The following is a 19,691-nucleotide window of genomic DNA, read 5'->3' as shown; positions in this document are numbered from 1 at the left end:
CAGAGAGGGAGTGATACCTTAGTACAATGGGCTTTTGGTGGTTTTTCCCATCAATTTCCAACCCCCCCCTTCCCTCTCCCATTAAGGAGACAAGGAGGGGTAGCAGCTGTGTTTTGTTTTTTTTTTCTTTTTTTTCCCTAAATCTGCTATTGATAATGCATTTTTAATAATATTTCTAACATCACCACTGACACCAGGGCAGGCCTGCTCCACCCCAGCCCCCAAGGTAGGGCCTGCTCAGGGATGGGAGGAGCAAGCTTGGGGCCAACCCAGGGGAGAGGGGTGAGGGAGGAGTGGACCTGGACCTGAGGTGGGGAGGAGGCCTGCTTCTTCCCTCCCCCATGCATTAGGCCAGTCAGGCCAGGCCCGCTGTCCCCAACACACACACACACACACACACACACACACACACACACACACACACACACACTCTCTCTCTCTCTCTCTCTCTCTCTCTCTCTCTCCCCTCCCCGCCCTGCGTTACCTGCAGGGAGCAGGGGTGGGAGAGAGAGGTGAGGGCTGGCCTGGCTTCTCACTTCCATCCACTCTGTTGCTGCTGCCTCTAGGGAGCAGGGAGAGGGGGCGAGGCCAGCTCTGCTGGCCGGGTCCCCACCTCCCCCAGCTCTGTCTCTGTGTCCCCACCATCATGGCAACAGGCTGCATTCTGTCAGAATGCTTCTTTGTGCTCTGACTGGCTGTTTGTCAGTCAATCAGAGTGTGAATAAAGCATTGCGGACAGACAGACGGACTTAGACTTTTATAATATTAGAATGATTGTTGCCTCTGAAGAGGGTATTCAGACTCCGACTCTGAGCTGCTACAACTCTAAACTGGAAGGCAATGACAGGTTGAGGTTAAAAAAAAAAAAAGGGAAGTCTAGAAAGGTGAAATCCATCCCAGATGATCATTTCTGCTTTCAAAGAAGCAATTTTCATATTGATATTTATTGATCATATTTCTTTCCATACCCTGTGATTCTGACAGGCATAGTCTCCTCCCAAGGCATTTAATTCCGTATGCACTCTAAGGGGAATGTGTCCCAAAGGTTTTATGGCATCTTGGGATGAAATGGAATGTAGCCTAACCTCTGTCTGTTCCCCACACCGGTTTTTATTTCTGTGGTTCTAGTAAGGATGCTACAACTAATTTGCTTCCTTCCTTATCCCAAAAGCTTTCTTACAAATGGTGCCCCCTACTTTGTGAAGAGATTTGTAAATGAGGTTTTTTGTTTTAAAAGCATTATTTATATTACAGCAATATTCCACCATTCTGCTGCCAAGCTTCTCTTCATATTAATGTCAGCAGCACTTGCCACAATCCAGCTCTCCCTCTGTTCAGCAAGCTGCTTTCACAGTAGATGATGAAACTTGGCACGGATAAACAGTAAATCTTATTAGTGATGCCCACACGTGCTGTGTAAGGGGTTGTATGTAATCTACAGCACTAAAGGAAAATATACACTTTGATTACAAGCAGGGATTTGAAAAGGGTTCATCTCTATGGTTGCTAAGTCAGCATTGGTAAAGCTTTCACATATTTTTAAAAATGATTTGAGATAAAATCTGTCTCAGCCCACTCTGTTTTCCATGCTTAACACACAGAAATCTAGGAATCCAGAAGAGCTTTCAAAGTCAAAGCAATGCTTTCCCTTTCCTTATACTGCACTTTCATCGCTACTATTACTACAGCTACTTTGCATTTATATAGCACTTTACAGTTTCAAGTCACTCTTATTGGCTAATTAAGCCTCACTGTGAGGCACAGTGACTGCCATTAAAAAAGTCAACATCTATTCAGATTCCATACTCAATAACAATGTCTAAGACACTGCCTTATTTCCTGTTCTAAGACTAGTAAACTGCTGTGATTTCTTAAAATGTGGTAAGTATAGGTAAATGGTGAATTTTTAATAGTTAAAATTATAGGTAGCAATATTCCTTATATTACAGATGAGGAATCTGACAGGTAAGGGGCCTGATTCTCATTTGTAATAATTCTGCTTTATACAATTATGGCAATGTAAACAGGCATTAAAAGGGACTCTAAATGTAATGCATTCTCATTTGAAAGCACCATCATGCTGTCAGAACTCTGTAAAGCAGTTTTACCATGAATGAGGATCGGGTCCTAGCTGCCTTGCATGTTGCCATTAGCAGAACCAAGATCAGAATTCAGACTTCCTGGCTTCTGTATTATACTTGTCTGCCCAGTACTATTTTCATTAAAGGTAGCTTTCAAATTTACTGGACAGAGGTCTCATCTACACTGGGGAAATCAGAGATGCTAATGATCAAAGGTTAAGATCACTGACATAATAATGTGGTAGTGCAAATAGGTCTTCCATGACCATTTCATATTACACTGGTCACTAGGCCTGCGTGAATGGGCAGCTATTCAATCTGGCTTTGGATCCAACCGCTTCGGATACCAGCGATCCGATCTGGAGCTCCATACCGGGTTTTTGCTTTGATTTGGCTGAAGTGGCTCCGAAGCTTCGGAGCCGCCTCAGAGATCTGGCCATAGGGTATAATGGGGAATCAATGAAATATCTATAACTTTGTTGTTTTTTGTCTGATTTTGATGAAACTTGCAGGGGTGGTAGCATCTGCTGAGGGAATGAAGCCTACCAAGCGTCAAGAAGATTGGTGTAGGGGTTCAGGGAGAATTGCACCCCAAATTCTTGAAAGCAAAACTCATGTCATGTGTATGTGTTAAACCACAGGGGGGTGAAAACTGCAGGGGTGGTGGCCCCTGCTAAGGCCACAAAGCTTGCCAAGTTTCAAGAAGATCGGTGCAGGGGTATGGGGGGAACTGCAGCTCAAGCTGCTGACAGGCAAAACTCATGACACGGGTGACACTGTGTGTGTTAAGGCACAGCTGGGTGAAAGCTGCAGGGATGGTAGCCCCTGCTGTGGCCATGAATCCTTCCGGCTGTCAAGGAGATAGGTGCAGGGGTGTTCTGGGGCCCTGCACCTCTAGCTGCTGACAGGCAAAACAACAAAGTTATGGATATTTCATTGATTGCCCATTATACTCTACGGCCAAATCAGTTTTGAATCTTTTCCAAAGTGATTCGGAAGCTCTGAATCGATTCAGAAAGCCTAAAGCTTCCAGAGATTCAATTTGGATTCATAGATTCGGCCTCCAAATCATCTCTGAATCCGAATCATGAACTGAAGTTTTGCACAGCCCTACTGGTCACTCTATGCATCTTGGGTGTCCTACTTTCTAAACTGTTACAAAGGATTTACATGTGTTGGAAAATATCTATATGCACACACAGCACAATGCACAGCATGGAGCCTGTTACATGGATTTTCACAATGATTAGTTTCTTCAGGTTTTTTTCTTTGGCCTTTATTAGAGGAGGCCTTTGTATAGAGCATGCTGCCAGCTAGTTTGAGCCATGGTGTCCATATTACTGGCCATCTGGGAGAAGAAATCCAGGACCATCTGAAATTTGTCATTTACAATAGTTACATATATAAGTAAGGAACTCTTAGGCAGTCCTAAAATAGAAGTAAAGTCTTATGAAGGAAGGAAAAAGCATAAGCAAATTGTACCTGACAGTATAAATCATGTTTATTTCTGTTGAGAATGAAAACAAGCAAAGACTGCACCATTTAAATCTCAAAATTTAGCTAACTGACACTAGCAATGCTTTCATTGGGATCAATGAAGCTTGCTTCCTAATTTGTGGGAGTAGATCTTTGGTTTGGAGGTTTCTACCAGCCAAACCTAATTTAGAAGCCACACCTCATAAACTGGTAGTTGAGAAGAGTGCCCCCTCTAAATTATCCAATATGTAACAAACAACACCACCAATATTTCATCACATTTCTTCTGCAGTCTAAACCAAGAATGCCATGTAAATGGGTTGTGTCATTGTATAATGCATCAGTTGAATTTCTCCAGAAACGTCTCTGGTGTGTATCAGAGCTAGTGGCCAAGATAGGCATCATTTGCAGTGGAAAGAGGACTAAGAAAAGATCAAAATAGTGAAGGTCCAAGGGAAGGAGGCTTAGGCCAATTATTGTAGGACTGGCTCATGTGGAAAATGTGTCCCATTTATAATGAGCCAGGCAGATTTCTCAGAATTCACACTTCTGCAAAATCTAAAGTGCTACTTAACCACTTGGAGATTTCCTGCAATGTGGTAGTGATGGACAAAGGAGCATCACTGGCTCTGTGAACCAAGTGGACTGGGGGCTTAAAGAGCTAGACCCACCTCTGTTATATCAGGGTTCAGAGATGGAGGTGGAGATTATGCCTATGCCAAGTCTGAAGGATGCAGAGTACCAATCCAGGAATGAGAAGCCCTCTGCAACAGGTATGCTTCTGTTTATTGTATAATGCAGCAAGGGGCTAATTTTGCAAGCTTGGAGGTTGGATAAAGTTTTCCAAGTTTCTGTGAATGTTGATGGTGGTGTTTGTGGCTGGGTTAATAAAGACTCACATGACAATGGCAGTGCCCACCCCTTCTCTTCCCCCATTCCTACTTGTCTATTTCCACTTCCCCTATAGAACCCAGAGCAACTGCTGCCCCCTGCCCTCAATTCCCATGTTATCTGCTAGATGCAGATCTTCCTCTGTTGCTTTCCCTCACTTTCTATGGTAGAGGTCAACGGTCCTGTTCTGGATTGAGGTGCCTATTTCAACACACATGCACAGTGGCTTCCTGAGGTCTGCCAGATGGTTGACTCAAGGGATATTGAGGGGAGGAAGAATTCAAAGGTAACAAAGAAATCGAAGTGTAAGAGGTCTCAACGTAAAAGCTAATAATTTCAGGAATTATGTATAGGACATTTTGGTCAAACTGTTTGTATGATGTCTCTCTCAATTCATACAGAAACCAGGGCAGCCAATTGGCTGGCTACTCTCATCTAGCTGTAATAAAATCATAGGAAATAAGGTGGAAGGGATCTTACCAGGTCATCTAGTTCAGCCCCCGTCTCAAGGCAGGATCATCTCTGGCTACAACATCCAAGTGTTTGTCTATCCCACTGTTGAAAATTTCCAAGGATGGAGATTCCCCAGTTTTTCTTGAACCTATTCCAATGCCTGACCACCCTCAAAGTCAGAAAATTCTTTCTAATTTCCAACCTAAATTTCCCCTGCTGCACCTTGAAGCCAGTGCTCCTGTCCTAGTTATGGAAAAAAAGCCTATCTCTATCTTCTTTCTAATCACCCTTCAGATAGTTGAAGACTGTTATCAAATCTTCTCTTCTCCAGTTTTTTCAGCCTTTACAGAACCATAGCCATTTTTGTTGCTCTCTACTGGATGCTTTCCAATCTGTGCACATCCTTCTCGAAGTGTGGGCCCCAAACCTGGACATAGTGGTCCAGCTGAGGCATCACCAGTGTTGAATAGACCAGAAGAATTACTTCCCTTGATTTGCTAGTGACATTCCTATTCATATAGCTTAAGTATGCTGCTGACTTCTTTTTTGCACAACAAAAGCACACCATTGGCTAATATTCAGTTTATGGTGTACTGTAACCCACCAGGTCCTTCTCTGCAGTGCTGCAGCCTATCCAGCCACTCACCAGCCTGTATATGTGCATACAGTTATTCCATCCCAAGTTCAGGACTTTGCACTTGTCCTTGTTGTATCTCATCTGATTGATTGCAGACCATTTTTCCAGTCTCTCTAGGTCATTTTGGATCCTAGCCTGTCCTCTGGAGGTCTGCAACTTCACCCAATTTGGTGCCATCCACAAATTTGCTAAGAGTGCACTCAATCCAATCATCCAAAACATTAATGAAGATACTGAATAATACTGCACCTAGCAGAAACTCCTAGGAAATCTCACTTGATACCTCCTGTCAATTAGGCATTGAGCCATTGGTGGTTAATCACTGGGTACTCATCAGTGCATAAAAGTTAGTCCAAGGTGTATTATGTAGGCAAATGTACACATGACACAGGCTCTCGCACCAATTCTAAAACATCAGATACATTTCAGATACTAATTTATTTTAGCCCTTAGTTCTCCTCTTTATCCCCTCTCCAAGTCTCAAAAATTACGTTGAAAAGAAAACTACCCACACAAAACAAGCCTTTCAGCCTTGTTATCTGTTCTTGGAGCAATGAACATTAGATTCTCTCTGTACAGCAACTCAGAAGAGTTCTGCATTCCCAGATCTGGTTCTCTAAGCAGGGGTCAGTAACCTGTGGCCCACAGAGCCCTTGGACCTTGCTTGCAGACCTGGGGAACTTTGGCAGTTTGGCAGTAGAGATAAAAACACAGAAGGCAGCAAAAATGTGACGATCTAGAAGGGGTCAAGTATGGACACAGAGCAAAATTGCATCAAAAAACACCATAGTATTAAAAAACACCATAGTAATGCTCTACTAGTACTTCTGTAGTGCTACCAGTTTGATTAAGCACAATGCCATTAACCTACACATTTACCATACTATATACGTTAATTTCACTTCTTTAGACATTTAGAGGAACTGTATCCCCTGTTCACTTCTCTATTTTAGTCTGAATTTCTTACGAGCTCAAAACTTGTCAGTTTCAGGTATTAGAATAAGTTTCAAGTCAAATGCAACTCATGTTTACAAAATAAATTGTAATATAAATCTTTGCCAAATTTGAACAGAACAGAAGCTCCAGAATTATCAGTTAATATTTTTACAATTATTTTTCATTGCAAGGTAATCTTTACATTTCCTATTTAAGGTACCAAACAAAAGGGCAGAAATATTGTGTGAAAGATGTCTCATAGTAATTCCAGCCCATTTTTGCTAATTTAAGAAACTTGAATCACCATTCAAACTTTTGGATATTCATCTGACTTTAAAAAGATTTCAGAGCTGTGCCAGTTTCTAAGCAGTCTAGAAGAATTTGGACTTTTGAAATTTCATATTTCTTTGTTGGGAGAAAAATGAGCAGACAGTGACTCAGGATATTCTTTGTCTGGTTTTCTTATTGTTCTCCTAATTGCCTTGAACAAAGCAACAAAATCAGAAACAAGCTCACACATAACACAGCACCACTCTCAGGGTTGGGAAGAAGAGCTTTGTATTCAAAAAGTCATCCTATGCATCATCAGACACTTCTTCCAACTTCTGTGCATTTCTGTATTAACCCACCCCAAAACTATTAAAATCCCTTAAAATAATATACATTTCTGTCCTTCACAGCCACTGCCACCAGCCTTGTGTCGCTCACAATTACTCATACCTCCAAGGTTCATGCCAATCTCTCTGGGGTTACGAGAGAAAAAACATTTTAATGTGTTCTAGGAAGTCATGCTTTTAATCTTATCTGTGGGATAAAAAGTTATCATTGATAATAGCAGACATTAGCAATAGATACTGTTAAACCAGTGCTGACCTAGTTCAGCAGCAAGTGTAGCCAAAGACAGGCAGTGGTCTAGCACTTTTTCAAGCTACTTCTAGTTTCCATTTGTTTTAACTCTTTGTGTGATGGGAGGAAATCATCTTAAATATCACATATTTTGATTAAATTATGTATTTACATGACTACAACAGTAGCAGGCTGAGGAGCCATAAGGTTTGTACAGAAGTTACACTTTCCATGTGCTAAGGCTGCCAAACTCACTCTGTAGCTATAACATAACAAACGTTCAGGGCTGTGGAGCACTTTAAAAATGTAGGATGGCATGAAAAGTTAACCCTTCTCTGATGTAATTATGGTGGACTTACCCGAACAGCCTGACACGCTGAGCTTGGACAATCCTCATCATGATTGGTGGAGCCCATCCACCAATCAAGGGAAAGTCAGGGAGGGGTTCGCCCTGCCCCTGCCTAGGCAAAGCAGGAAAAAAACCCCGGACCTGGTTCAAGACCAGGCTTTGCCAGGTCTGACAGAACCTCAGGGATGGAGCCTCTGAGGTGAATAAAAGGAGCTGCATGCTCCGCATGAGTAAGATGTGCCATGGGACAAAACAGAGCAGAGCTAGAAAGAGCTGCCAAGCGGGGCAGTTCCTGTTGCCCCAAAGAGCTCCAAGAGACTGTCCACGGTGGTGGGTGAGCAGGGGTTGGCTCTGGCTCTAGTACATGGTGCACAGAGCAGTGCACAGAGATTTGGTGCAGGTGACACTGCACAGAGCTAGAACCTGGGAGCAAGAAGCTCATGTCTGTAACCCCTGGTGTGTGGCCAGGGTGCGGTGCAGGTGCTGCCACATGGAGCTGAATCCTGGGAGTCATGATAGGCAGCAAGGGTTTGCCACCTCTGGCAAGTGGCTAGGGCCTCTGTGCACAGGGATGGTGCACGGTGGAACCTAGACCCCGGGTGCCAATAGCAGCAGTTTGGGTTTCTAACCCCTGGCATGGGGTTAGGGGTCAGGACTGATTTTGCTGCTGGAAGGGTCCCAGAGTGAACTGAGTCCCAGCATTGCATGAGGCAGCCCGGGCCTCCAACCCCAGCGAGAAGGCAGTAGCCTCCAGGAGCAGGTGACTGCTCAGGGCCACTAGCAGGCAGGTGGCTGGGATGGAGCCAGAGCCTGAGAGGCTTGGCAGCAAGGAGTAGTTTGGGTGGAAGAGCGCTGATCCCCCTTTATGGCTCCAGAGTCATGAGTTATCGGGCAAGGGTTTCCCACAGGGGAGGACACCCCTTGGAAGAGGGGGTGGGGAACTGTGAAAGGGCCCTGAAAGATAAGGGTCCTAGCCATCCCTGGAGGGTGAGGAGATATTGGGAGCCAGCTCTTTTCCCCTTTTTCAGGAGCTGGTGCCACATTCTTTTCCCCTAGAGGAGATTCTAGTAATCACAATGATATTGATACCATGGAGGAGGGTATGCACTTCATATTTTGTATCCAGTGCCTCATATTTTGTCATTAATAACCATTTGCTGTTTATCTGTTATATATCTGGATGTGTATATGTATATGTCTTGTTGAACCCTCCCTTGTTGAACACAGTATCAGAAGAAGGTGCTTTAGGGCAGAGCACCTTAGTGAACCTTGTACAGTTTCACATTGAAGGTTAGTTTTGGGCGATTACACCTGCATCCCAAGGGCCCTTGCAAGGCAGGGCTGGTGCTTGTAGGCAAGCATTGGCCTAGCCCTGCCCCTGGGCAGTCACAGAGAAAAGGAAAACACCTCTGTCTTCTCCCTGTACAGCCATATGGAAAGCAAGGGGGGAAGGGCTAAGGAAAGGTGCAGTCTGGCAGCCTCCACGGAGGCTGCTGGAGTGCCCCCACATACTGGCCAGGGCTGGTGCAGGCAGGCTCTGAGCCCCCCATAACAGGCAAACAGGTTCAATGATGCTCTAACTATGGCACTTTTCTGTAAAGTGCCATAATTAGAGAGCCTCCCAAAACAGGCTGCTTAAATGTCAGTACGCACCCAAAATCTCCAATTTGGCCTTCCATCAAAAAAATATTTAACATAGTAGTTGGCCAGATCTTCAGCTGGTGAAAATCAGCATATCTTCACTGATGTTAGCAAAGTTACACAAAAGAACTTTAGCTGAGGACTTTGTTCCAACGTACCTGGATCTGGACTCATTCCCTGCATAACCCTGGAAAATTATTTCACTTTGTTTTTAAATTCCTTTTCCACCCTACCTAGAAAATTAGAATACTAGTGCTGTACCTTACAGTCATGCTGCAAAGTTTAATCCTTTAAATTTAATGTTTATTAAGTGCTTTTGCATACCTATATGAAAGGTGCTATGAAACTGCAAAGTATTAGTAGTGATATTAAGCAGGCAATTCAGCTAGGACTGGTATAAGAAATTCCATATTCAAATACAAGACTTTTCAATAATAGCAAACGAAACATAGGGCACAGACATTTTTTAATTCCATTTTTTCTACTAAAATGTGCTGTACCATGAAAGTCACCCTTTAATAGAAAACAGATCAAAATAAATCTCTTAATATTTTAAAAGGTGATCAGAAAAGCTTACAAGATGTTATTAGAGGGTTCTGTTTTTCTGTGATAATAAATGATAATATTACTAACACCTGCAAACCAAAACAACATGCTGCATTATTTATGGTGGTTTAGGAACTAGTGATTTAAACAACTGCAGTATGGAAATGTAGAACCCTGAACTCAGGTCTCAACAGGTAGGTAAGTGGGAAGTCTGAGTCTTCTATAGTAGGTAATTGCATATGTGTCTCATACATTTTTTAAATACCTAGTTTATATTTGATAGTCAGTGGTTTCACTAAAATAAATCCAATTAAACTAGGTTGCAGTGTTTAACACCCTGCCCATTTTGGTTTTATACCCAAACTCTGAAGTGCTCATTTTCACTACTGCAGTCACTGTTCACTGTTCAAGTTATTTCTGTATGTTTTCTCTATCAGGACTTGATAGTGTTTAGTGAAGATGAAAAGACACCTACCTCCACTTTTCTACCACCATTTCCTGCATTGAACTCTTCTGATGAACGATCACCAGTGGTTAAGTCTACTGTCAGCGATTCCTGGAAGCAAAGTAAGGTTAAACAGTTCAAAATCTGAATAGGGGCAGAAGTTTGGCATGAATACAGGATCTTTAATTAACTGAATTTTATCCAAATAAGCCAGTTTTGGAAGTACTTTATTTAACCACTTGATTGCTGAATAAAGTAACTTGTAGATAAAGCAGGGTGTGTTCTGCCCCACTTATCATGAACAGCATTTTGAAGTGCTTCCAAAGAATGGTTAATTCCTGTGGATACCAGGAAGGAAACAGTTGAAATGGGAAGTTCTGAAGAAAAATCATTCTGCTATAGATAACTACCCATGGATTTGAATGCTCATTCTGTTTTTTTGTTTTGTCTCTTTATGTTCCACACTTTTATATTACTCAGATCTTCCCTAGTACTCCTTTAAATGCAGGATGTCAGCCTCTTTGCTTGTCCCATGAGCACTATCAAGATTTACCTTTTTTCCTATGCTTTACTTTTCCATGCATTGCAAGCACATTGTTTACACGACTGTAATACAACAGAGCGTGAGATCCAACTGAAAAGGCTAGCAGTATAGCTGAATATCAGTCTGTTCAAAGGCAGAGGAAGGGTTCTAGGAATGGAATAAGGTTCACTATGTGAGGGAGAGTAGATATAAGGAGGCAGCTAGGAGTGGAGAAGGACAGAGAGATGTCAAGGGAAAAGAATCACCATGAGTGGGGCAAGAGGTAAAAGGGAGGGAAGGAAGAATTGAGGGCAGGGTAGGTACTGGTGCTGAGGAAGAGGTTGTTTCAGTATTGGGGGAGAGGGAGAAATATGAACCTTAGGCCTTGGTACACCAGTTAATCACATCTTAAATAGTTACCCAGCCACATATCAATGCAATTCAATGCCAGAGCAAAGCCGGGCCGGGGCACGGGATGGAGCTCCAAGCAGCTCATTTGGGAAGGTGTGGGGATGGGGCAAGGGTGGCTCCTGCTGCTGCACACATTCCCAGGCAAGCATGGGGGGGGCATGTGCCCCATGGATCTGTGCACGGGGTGAAGGCGGGCTGCTGCTGCAGGCTTTGCCCCGGGTGCCAAACTTTCTTGCTAGAACACTTAAGCAATTAATGGCATAACAAGGAATACGCCACAAGGTTATTATCTAAAATATGTGTAATAACTTTGTGGCTGGTTCCTGTCATGCCATTAATTGAATGTGGTGCCAGGCTGACTGGGGCTTCCAGCCTCCAGAGTAAGGATGTGAAAAGTTAAATGATTAATTGTTTAACTGATAAATTCAGTGATAACTGGTTAGTAGGGCTGTGTGAAGCTTTGGGTACTGATTCAATTTGGAGGAGATTTGGCCTGATTTAGCAGCTGAATCTCTGAATCCAAACTGAATTGGGAGACCAATAAAAAGGTCCAAATCGATTTGAAGCTTTCCGAATCTATTCAGAAAAGATTCGGAGAGCTACAGAGAGATTTGGGCAGTCTCTGCTCACTGCTGCAGGGAGCTGGACCTGGACTCGGTGTTGGTAAGTGAAGGAGGGGGAAGGGGATGGGGACCATGGGGGGACCCCATCCCCTGCTTGTTCCCCCAGCCCTCCTGAGCATGCCCCCGACCCCTGCCCGCTCTTCCAGTCCTGTCAATGGCTGCCCCGTCTGGCCCAGCTCCTGGCTCTCTTTGTTTGTTTGTTTTTTAAAGCCTACACTCACTGGCCGCTGCAGCGGCTGTTGGGGCTTCTGGAGGCTTGTGGCAGAGTCCTCCCATGCAGAACCAGGCAGTGGGGAACCTTGACTCCCCCACACCTGGCAGGAGCCAGTGTGTGCTGGAGCCTGGTGGGGCAGCCATTGATAGGGCTGGGAGAGCAGGTGGAAGACGGGGCCTGTTTCATTCGGTGATTCAGATGAATTGATTCGCGACAGTGATTTGAATCACCGAAACGAATCGCTGTCCTCCAAATTGGCAGAATCTGAATCCAAAGCGAATACTAGCCACTTTGCACAGGCCTACTGGTTAACTTGGCTCCAGGCAGTCACAGTCTGGCACAGAAGGGGGGAAGGGAAGCTGCAAGTGGCACCCCTGCAGGGAGGGAGGAGCAAGGAGAACAGGAGAGGAAAGGGTGAGAGAACTAGTACCCATAGCCTAAAAGGAAAACAGCCAACAGTCTAATAACTCATCAGTTAAGCAGTTAGCTGCTCCTCCTTCACAGGTGCTCCTTCCTTCCCAGCAAGGGCTTCAAGTGGGCTGTGTTGTCCGGCTAGGCTTGCCTCCTCCCCCCCCCCGCACCAGTCAAAGGGCCCCCAGCATTAATGGTTAATTGTTTAATGATATAATTAGAGGAGGCTAATGAAATTTTTTTTTTTTTAAATGATATTTACATCCCTATTCCAGAGTGCATGGGAGCCCTTGACTCCCATGTGCTCCTGAGGCTGAGAGTGCGGATCAGCTGATTGCCACTCCCAGCTCCTGGGCACCATTGAAATCAAGGGCTTTGATAAGCACCCAAGACTGAGAACTGTGATCAGCAGCTGATCTCAGTCACAGGGGTGTACTGGAGCCCTTGACTCTGATACACCCTTCAACTGGGAGCATTGACAGATGGGGGGCTCCCAGCCTTCTGGGCACAGCTGGAGTCAAGGGCTGTGCTCAGCTAATCCAGGCTCCTAGCCCTGTGGATGCATAGTATAACCTTGTGACTGGGAGCCCCATCAGCTAATCCAGGCTCCCAGGTGAGGGTGTGTGTTACTGTCAGTGTAGGGGGAGCCTGGAATAAGAATCCTGATGCCCTGCACCAGCAGTATGACCTGATGGGAGCTGCTGCTCAATCCTACAATGCACATGTGGCATGGTAGGAAGCGTGATTATGGGGATTGCACATCAGATCCCATAGTGTCTTTAACTGCATGTCTGCCAGGGGCCTTACATTTCAAAATCATGTCAGAGAAATCGTTGCAGTTCAGTTAATATTTTTTTTCTGACCCAGCTTGCAGTCTACCTTGAGAGAGAGTCTCTGAAATTTGAGTTCTTTCTATATTGATTTCCAACAAATGATACCAGCTTAAAATATCTCTCTGTAGGTAGGAGCAATTCTATGTCTCCCAAATATGCTATGCACTTTCTCCTTTCCACTTCATTGGGTTTTAGGGTCTGGTGGCAGAGATTCTGAAGTCAGAGTTTGAGTCTTCTCTCAGACTTGCACCCAGGGTTAATGTCAATCAACCCAAATGTGACTAAGTTTGAAGTTATTTGGGATGGGAAGCTGACAGATGCATGTGATGCTAGGCACATCTTTCTTTTTGTGCCATTTGGCAAGATAAGAGTCAGTGCCTTAATCAGACTAGCCTAGTGGGCTACTAGGTTTAGGCAGACTTTAGGACCTGACTTCAGTGGATAAAGAGCTAGATCAATTTCCTTTAGAAACTCATTATCCCTGCGTGTGCCTTTTCATGCAAGAAGACATTGCGGGGGGGGGGGAATAAGCAGGTGGAACAGGTAAATTCTAGAAAAAGTTTGCATGCTAATGCTTGCCTCCTTAGCAATGGGGCAGGGAGGGGGGCAGAGTCACATCAAACAGGAAATCTCAGACTAGTAGCTGAATTGGTTTTGCATTTTGAAGTCTTCTATGAGGCTTCATTCAACAACTCTCCACATTCTCAATGAAGATGTGAAACAGAAGACTTGGCACTACTGTAAAATTATATTTAGGTATGTGCATAAGATGCCTAGTTGGAAGAAGAAAAATCCTGTTAACTTTTATTCCCTAGTCTTCCCTACCTTTAAAAATATGGGAGAATGTGTCACCTCATTATTTGTGTATGTGAAGCAGGCCATAAATGTGTCTTTCTAAAAAGCCTGTCATAAAAATGGAGTGGTGTGAAATGAGAGGGTTCATTTTTCATCCCAGTGAATGCAATAGGTCAAAGCCAAAGCTGCTTGCAGTAAAAGCCAATTAGAGAATTGAAAGATTGGAAGGACTTAACTACATATAGGACTGCAGTCTCCCTGTATTTATCCTGCAGGGGAAAAATAATCACCATGTCATGTTAGAAAGTCTAAAATAAACTTGAGAGACTGTAAATTCCTCAGCATTGGGGGCTGGATTATGAGTTCCGGGAGAAGCAATCTTTAACATGCCTTTAACAAATTTCTGCCAGAAGACAATCATAAAAATCCCACTAGTTTCTAGATTGCCTCTTATCATACCTGATCAGCACCGGCCTTGTCACACTGGCTGCATCACATGTGCATGATACTTGATTTCACAGATATCATGTGTGGCTGAGCTCAAAATGGAACCCAATCACAGGAGGGGATTTAAGATAGTTGTTCGTCTTTTTTTTTTAAAAGAAAACAGTTCAGCTGAAAGAGAGAATCTACATTAATTACAGTTCCTCTTCTAGCTCCCTCCCACACCTCCCAGTGTATGCTATTCTAAGTTCAAGTCTCTTGCTGAGGAGTATACCAGCAACCATTATATTTAAGAAAACATACTGCTTTGAATCCAACTGCGCCATACTGCCCTATTGTTTTGAGTTTCCTGGTAGCAGGGATTGAGTTAACACAGTGAAACTTGTATATGACAGGTCTGGTGCAAGTTGTGCGGGTAGCTATTGCAGTTATCTTTCTGTTTGATTTCTCAGTGAACATTGTTTCCATTTTGGGTACAGACTTAGCATTAGAAGTAATTGTTTGAGGTATGTATGAATTGAGGGGGCTAGAGCATGTCTACCTGGCACAATTCAGTGCTGTGCAGAGGTACCCACGCTAGCATGGGTACTAGAAGCACTATAGCTATCGTACTGTGGCACTCCTGGGTTAATCGGGGCCAGATCCAGGTGTGCAGTAGCATGGTATCACTTCCCTTTAAGATCACATGAGAGAAGCAGCATCCAGGGAATTTGTTCAAGACCCTAAAGCAAGTAAGAATTCCCGCCCCCTGCCCACCAATATTACTAGGGAGGGATTTCCCCCTATGCTCAGGAGCATCTCCCTTTCCCTCCCAACCCCCCTCTCCCAGTTGCTGCTGCTGCTTCCTGAGCTGCTTCTGCCACACTCCAGGCAGGCTGCACAGGGAACTAGGTTCAGTTGGACACTGTGGCAGCAGGTGGTGGGTACTCCTGCCAGGTGCTTCCTGCCAGCCAGAGAGTATGCTCAGAGATTTGTGGGGGGATGGACCTGCCCACCACCACTGGTTTTGTGGTTGTCCCTGGCTGAGCCTGGGTGGAGCAGGCAGGAGCAGTTGCAGAGCTTCCCCTGCCCTTGAGTGAGGCTGGGAAAGTGGTAGGCAGGGGAGGAAGTGAACAGGAGTGGAGGGAACATGCTGCTGAATACAGATGAGAAGGGAGTGGGTGCTGAGAGCATGAGGGGTGGAGGAAGGGTTCTTATCTGATTTGAAGGCTAAAAAAAAAAAGTCCCCAGCTGCTGCTCTTGTGGCATGGGCTGCCGCTCCAGGTGATGGGGAACTGGAGACAAGGGTGCTACCATACCTGCAGCTCTGGTTGCTGCTCCCACACCTCCATTTGCAAAATCCTGGACCTGCCCATGGGGCTAGTTAGGTTTGCTGAGAAGCAAGATATTTTAGCTGAAATGGAGCACCACACTAACAATCCAAAGAACTTATTTTTAGCCTATGAGGAAACTCAACCTGTAGATAATAGAACAATATGATAGTATAAATAAACAACAGAACTGCTTGGAAGCTTGCAAAAGCACATCACTTGCCTCCTCTGTCCCTGGCTATCAAACACTTTTCAGTCTCAGTTGTAAAAATGTAAAAGCTACAAACACGCATTTCTTTTTCAGTCCAACTTTACTTGGTAGCAAACATGGAAAGTTTTGTTTTTAGAGTTAAACTTATTCTAGCTGTATAAGCAGATCCAATACAGTTAGTTTTATTAGTCTATTATAGTAACTACTATGTATGTTTTCCACCTACAAATTCAATTTCCAGCATTGCTTAGACCTCAGCCTTAAATCCCACTAAGAATAAGCAAAAAATTATAGTTCAAACTTTAATAAGCAGCAGCGACCTGAAATTTGGTGCAAGCTTCTTAGCTCTAGATAAAGCAATGACAGTTAAACCACAGCTGAAACCCGGAGAGGATGCCTGAGAGAGAAGCACATCCAAAAACCTGAAACATGTAATTCACTGTTGTCAAATAATGTGAACGAGGTATGACTATAGTAATTGTCACTGAAAACAAGAAACTTAAGTGATTTCTCTTCCCCCCTACCCTTTTTCTAATTTCTCATTCTGGCATCTGCTCTTCTCTGCTGTGCATTGCAGTGAAATTTCAGGGCAGACTCTTATTACACAAAACAACAAAAAACTGAACATGGATTATGTCCAAAGCTGTCAAATTCCCCTGAAGTAATTTTGGGGTGAGGTCCAGGAGCTTACTCACTCTTTCTTCTAGCAGCAACTACAGCCAAAAGTTCTCCAGAATGCAGCTTTTACTTCTATCCAGCTAGAAGGATTTCTTCAAATACTGCACTTGCATTTTATTTCCTTTTAAATTGCCTTGTTCCACAAAGTAGTCTGTGGGCACACAAGTCATCCAGCAGATGTGGAGCATGAATTAGATTTTTTTTTTTGATCAGATATGTCCAAAGAGGAGCCTTTTCTGTCTCTAAAGATTTTTTTCAGTGTCTTATGTGATTGCATTATACAAATACCTTTGAGTGTGCCAGCAGGCATATCTCTGAAAGGCTGAGTAGATCTAAAGCATGGTCTTAGGCAAGAGAAGTGTTGAGCTTTAAAGTCCCAAATCATCCTCTAAACCAAGGGTTTCCAAACTGTGGTATGTGTACCCCTGGGGGTATGCAAGACATCTTTGTGGAGTACACAGGAGAAATTGTGTAATGGTGGATTTAATTTTTCATTCTAATAATACTTAGCATTTAAGGGGTTAAAATATAAAACATGTTGCTAGTGATGTGGCAGCTGGTAAATCTGGAAGGGGTATGGAATAAGAAAGTTTAGGAACCTCTGCACTAAATTCCATTTTGACATAAATTGAGATCTCTTTCTGTTTTCCTATCAGTCTTATACTAGTGGAACTACTGACTTCAGCTGAGTTATACTTTCCTTGTTTCATAGGTGCTTGGGTTGGAAGGGTCCTCAAAAGATCATTGAGTCTGACCTCCTGCCCTGGGCGGGGAAGAGTGCTGGGTTCATATGACCCCAGCCAGGTGCTTGTCCAGTCTTCTCTTAAAGACCCCCAAAGTAGGGGAGAGCACCACTTCCCTTGGAAGCCCATTCCAGATTCTGGGAACCCTTACTGTAAAGAAGTTCTTCCTGATGTCCAGTCTAAATCTGCTCTCTGTCAGTTTGTGGCCATTGTTCCTGGTTATTCCAAGGAGTGCCCTGGTAAACAGAGCAACTCCTATTTCCTGCTGTCCCGCCCTGATGAATTTGTAAACGGCCAAATGATCCCCTCTCTGCCTTCTCTTGTGGAGGCTAAACACATCCAGGTCCCTCAGTCTCTCCTTGTAATGCCTTATTGGCAGGCCACTAACCATATGGGTGGCCCTCCTCTGGACCCTCTCAAGGTACTCCAACTGCAGCCTGACCAATGCTGCATAGAGGGGAAGTATCACATCCCTGGACCTGTGATGTACCTGCTAATGCATGATAGAGCGTGGTTACCTTTACTAATTACTTCATCACATTGGCAGCTCATTCATCTTGGAGTCAACTATCCTCTGACATCCCTTTCTGCTGCTGTGCTGCTGAGAAGGTCATCCCCTAGCCTATAGGTCTGTAGGTGATTCCTTCTCCCTAGGTGCAGCACTTTCATTTGGCTTTGTTGAACTGTATCCTATTCTTTTCTGCCCACTTTCCCAAGCTGTCCAGGTCTGCCTGGATTCAAACCCTTCCCACTAGTGTGTTTACCGTACCCATAACTTCATGTCATCCATGAATTTGGACAGAGTGCTCTCCACACCTTCATCCAAGTTGCTGATGAAGACATTGAATAGCACAGGTCCAAGGACCAAGCCTTGGGGGACCCCCGTACCCACATCTTTCAAGTTTGATATTGACCCGTCAATCACCACTCTCTGGGTGCAACCCTTAAGCCAATTTGCCCCCCACCTGGCTGTGTAATCCTCTGTTACAACCACTCAGTTTGTTTATGAGAATAGGATGAGATACCATATCAAAGGCCTTCTTAAAATCCAAGTAGATGACATCTATCTCAACTCCTGCATCTAAGCATTTTGTGATCTGGTCATAAAAAGAAACAAGGTTAGTCAGGCAGGATCTACCTGCTATGAATCTGTGCTGGTTGTTCTTCAGCATTATTTGCCCTGCTGGGCTCCCAAAAATGTGATCCTTGATAATTTTTTCAAAGGTTTTTCCCAAGGATAGAGGTGAGACTAACCAGTCTGTAATTACCCAGATCTTTCTTCCTCTTCTTGAAAATAGGGACCACACTGGCCCTCTTTCCAGTCCTCTGGGACCTGACCTGAGCACCAAGAGTGTTCAAACAGCTGTGCCAGTGGCTCTGCTATGACACTAGTCAATTCCGTCAGTGCCCTTTGGATGAAATCATCCAGGCCTGCCAACTTAAACACATTCAGCCCTTCCAACTGTCCCTTTACTAGGTCAGTGCTGACCATTGATGGGCTGGTGTTTCTCCTGTGCCTATTTATAATGCAGTTGGGAGATTTGTCTTGATCCATGTGCAGGAATACAGAGGCAAAAAACTCATTGAAGAGTTCAGCCTTGTCCCTCCTATCTGTCACCAATTGCCCTAGCCTGTTCTGTAGGGGTCCTATGTTATCCTGTGCCTTTTTGCTCCCTGTATACCTGAAGGACTTTTTGTTGTCTTTTAATTTTTGCTGCTTTGGCTTTCCTAACTGACTCCCTGCAAGTGTGAGCCAAGGAGGTATACTCTTCCTTGGTAGCTACCCCCTGTTTCCACAGCCTGTATGCCTCTTTCTTTGCTCCTAGGCTTTACTGGATTTCCCTGTTCAGCCAAGAGGGTTTCTTGGCCCCTTTGCCCCATTTTGTGCAATATGGAATTGTCTCCTTCTGCATCTGAAGGACTGCTCCCTTGAGGAATGATCGCCCTTCCTGGACCCCCATCTCACCAATGCTCTTGATCTTCAATGCCTCACTAATTAATATTCTGAGCACATTTTGAAGTTAGCCTTTCTGAAGTCTAGCACTTCTGCCCTGCTGGTTACTTTTCCCACTCTACACCAGATTTTGTATTCAATCAATTGATGGTCACTATCTCCTAGGTTACCTTGTACCTGCAGATCCCCCACCAGGCCATCCCCTGTAGCTAGCACCAAGTCCAGGAAGGTGTTTCCCCT

The 19,691-nt window shown here is 44.2% G+C and overlaps 1 protein-coding gene across 1 annotated transcript in view; it reads left to right on the top strand.

Moving 5' to 3' along the window:
• ENTHD1 (ENTH domain containing 1) overlaps positions 1-19,691 on the top strand; it is a 77,109-nt gene that overhangs the window by 23,997 nt on the left and 33,421 nt on the right. The window contains exon 4 of the mRNA XM_019544963.1: positions 10,294-10,423. Coding sequence (XP_019400508.1) covers positions 10,294-10,423 — 130 coding nt within the window. The remainder of the gene's footprint in view (positions 1-10,293; positions 10,424-19,691) is intronic.

The sequence above is a fragment of the Crocodylus porosus genome, unplaced genomic scaffold (genome assembly GCF_001723895.1).
Source record: "Crocodylus porosus isolate Cpor-Errol unplaced genomic scaffold, CroPor_comp1, whole genome shotgun sequence".
In the NCBI taxonomy this organism is placed as follows: domain Eukaryota; kingdom Metazoa; phylum Chordata; order Crocodylia; family Crocodylidae; genus Crocodylus; species Crocodylus porosus.
The sequence above is the reverse complement of the archived record's forward strand: the minus strand, read 5'-3'. Positions and strand labels throughout refer to the sequence as shown.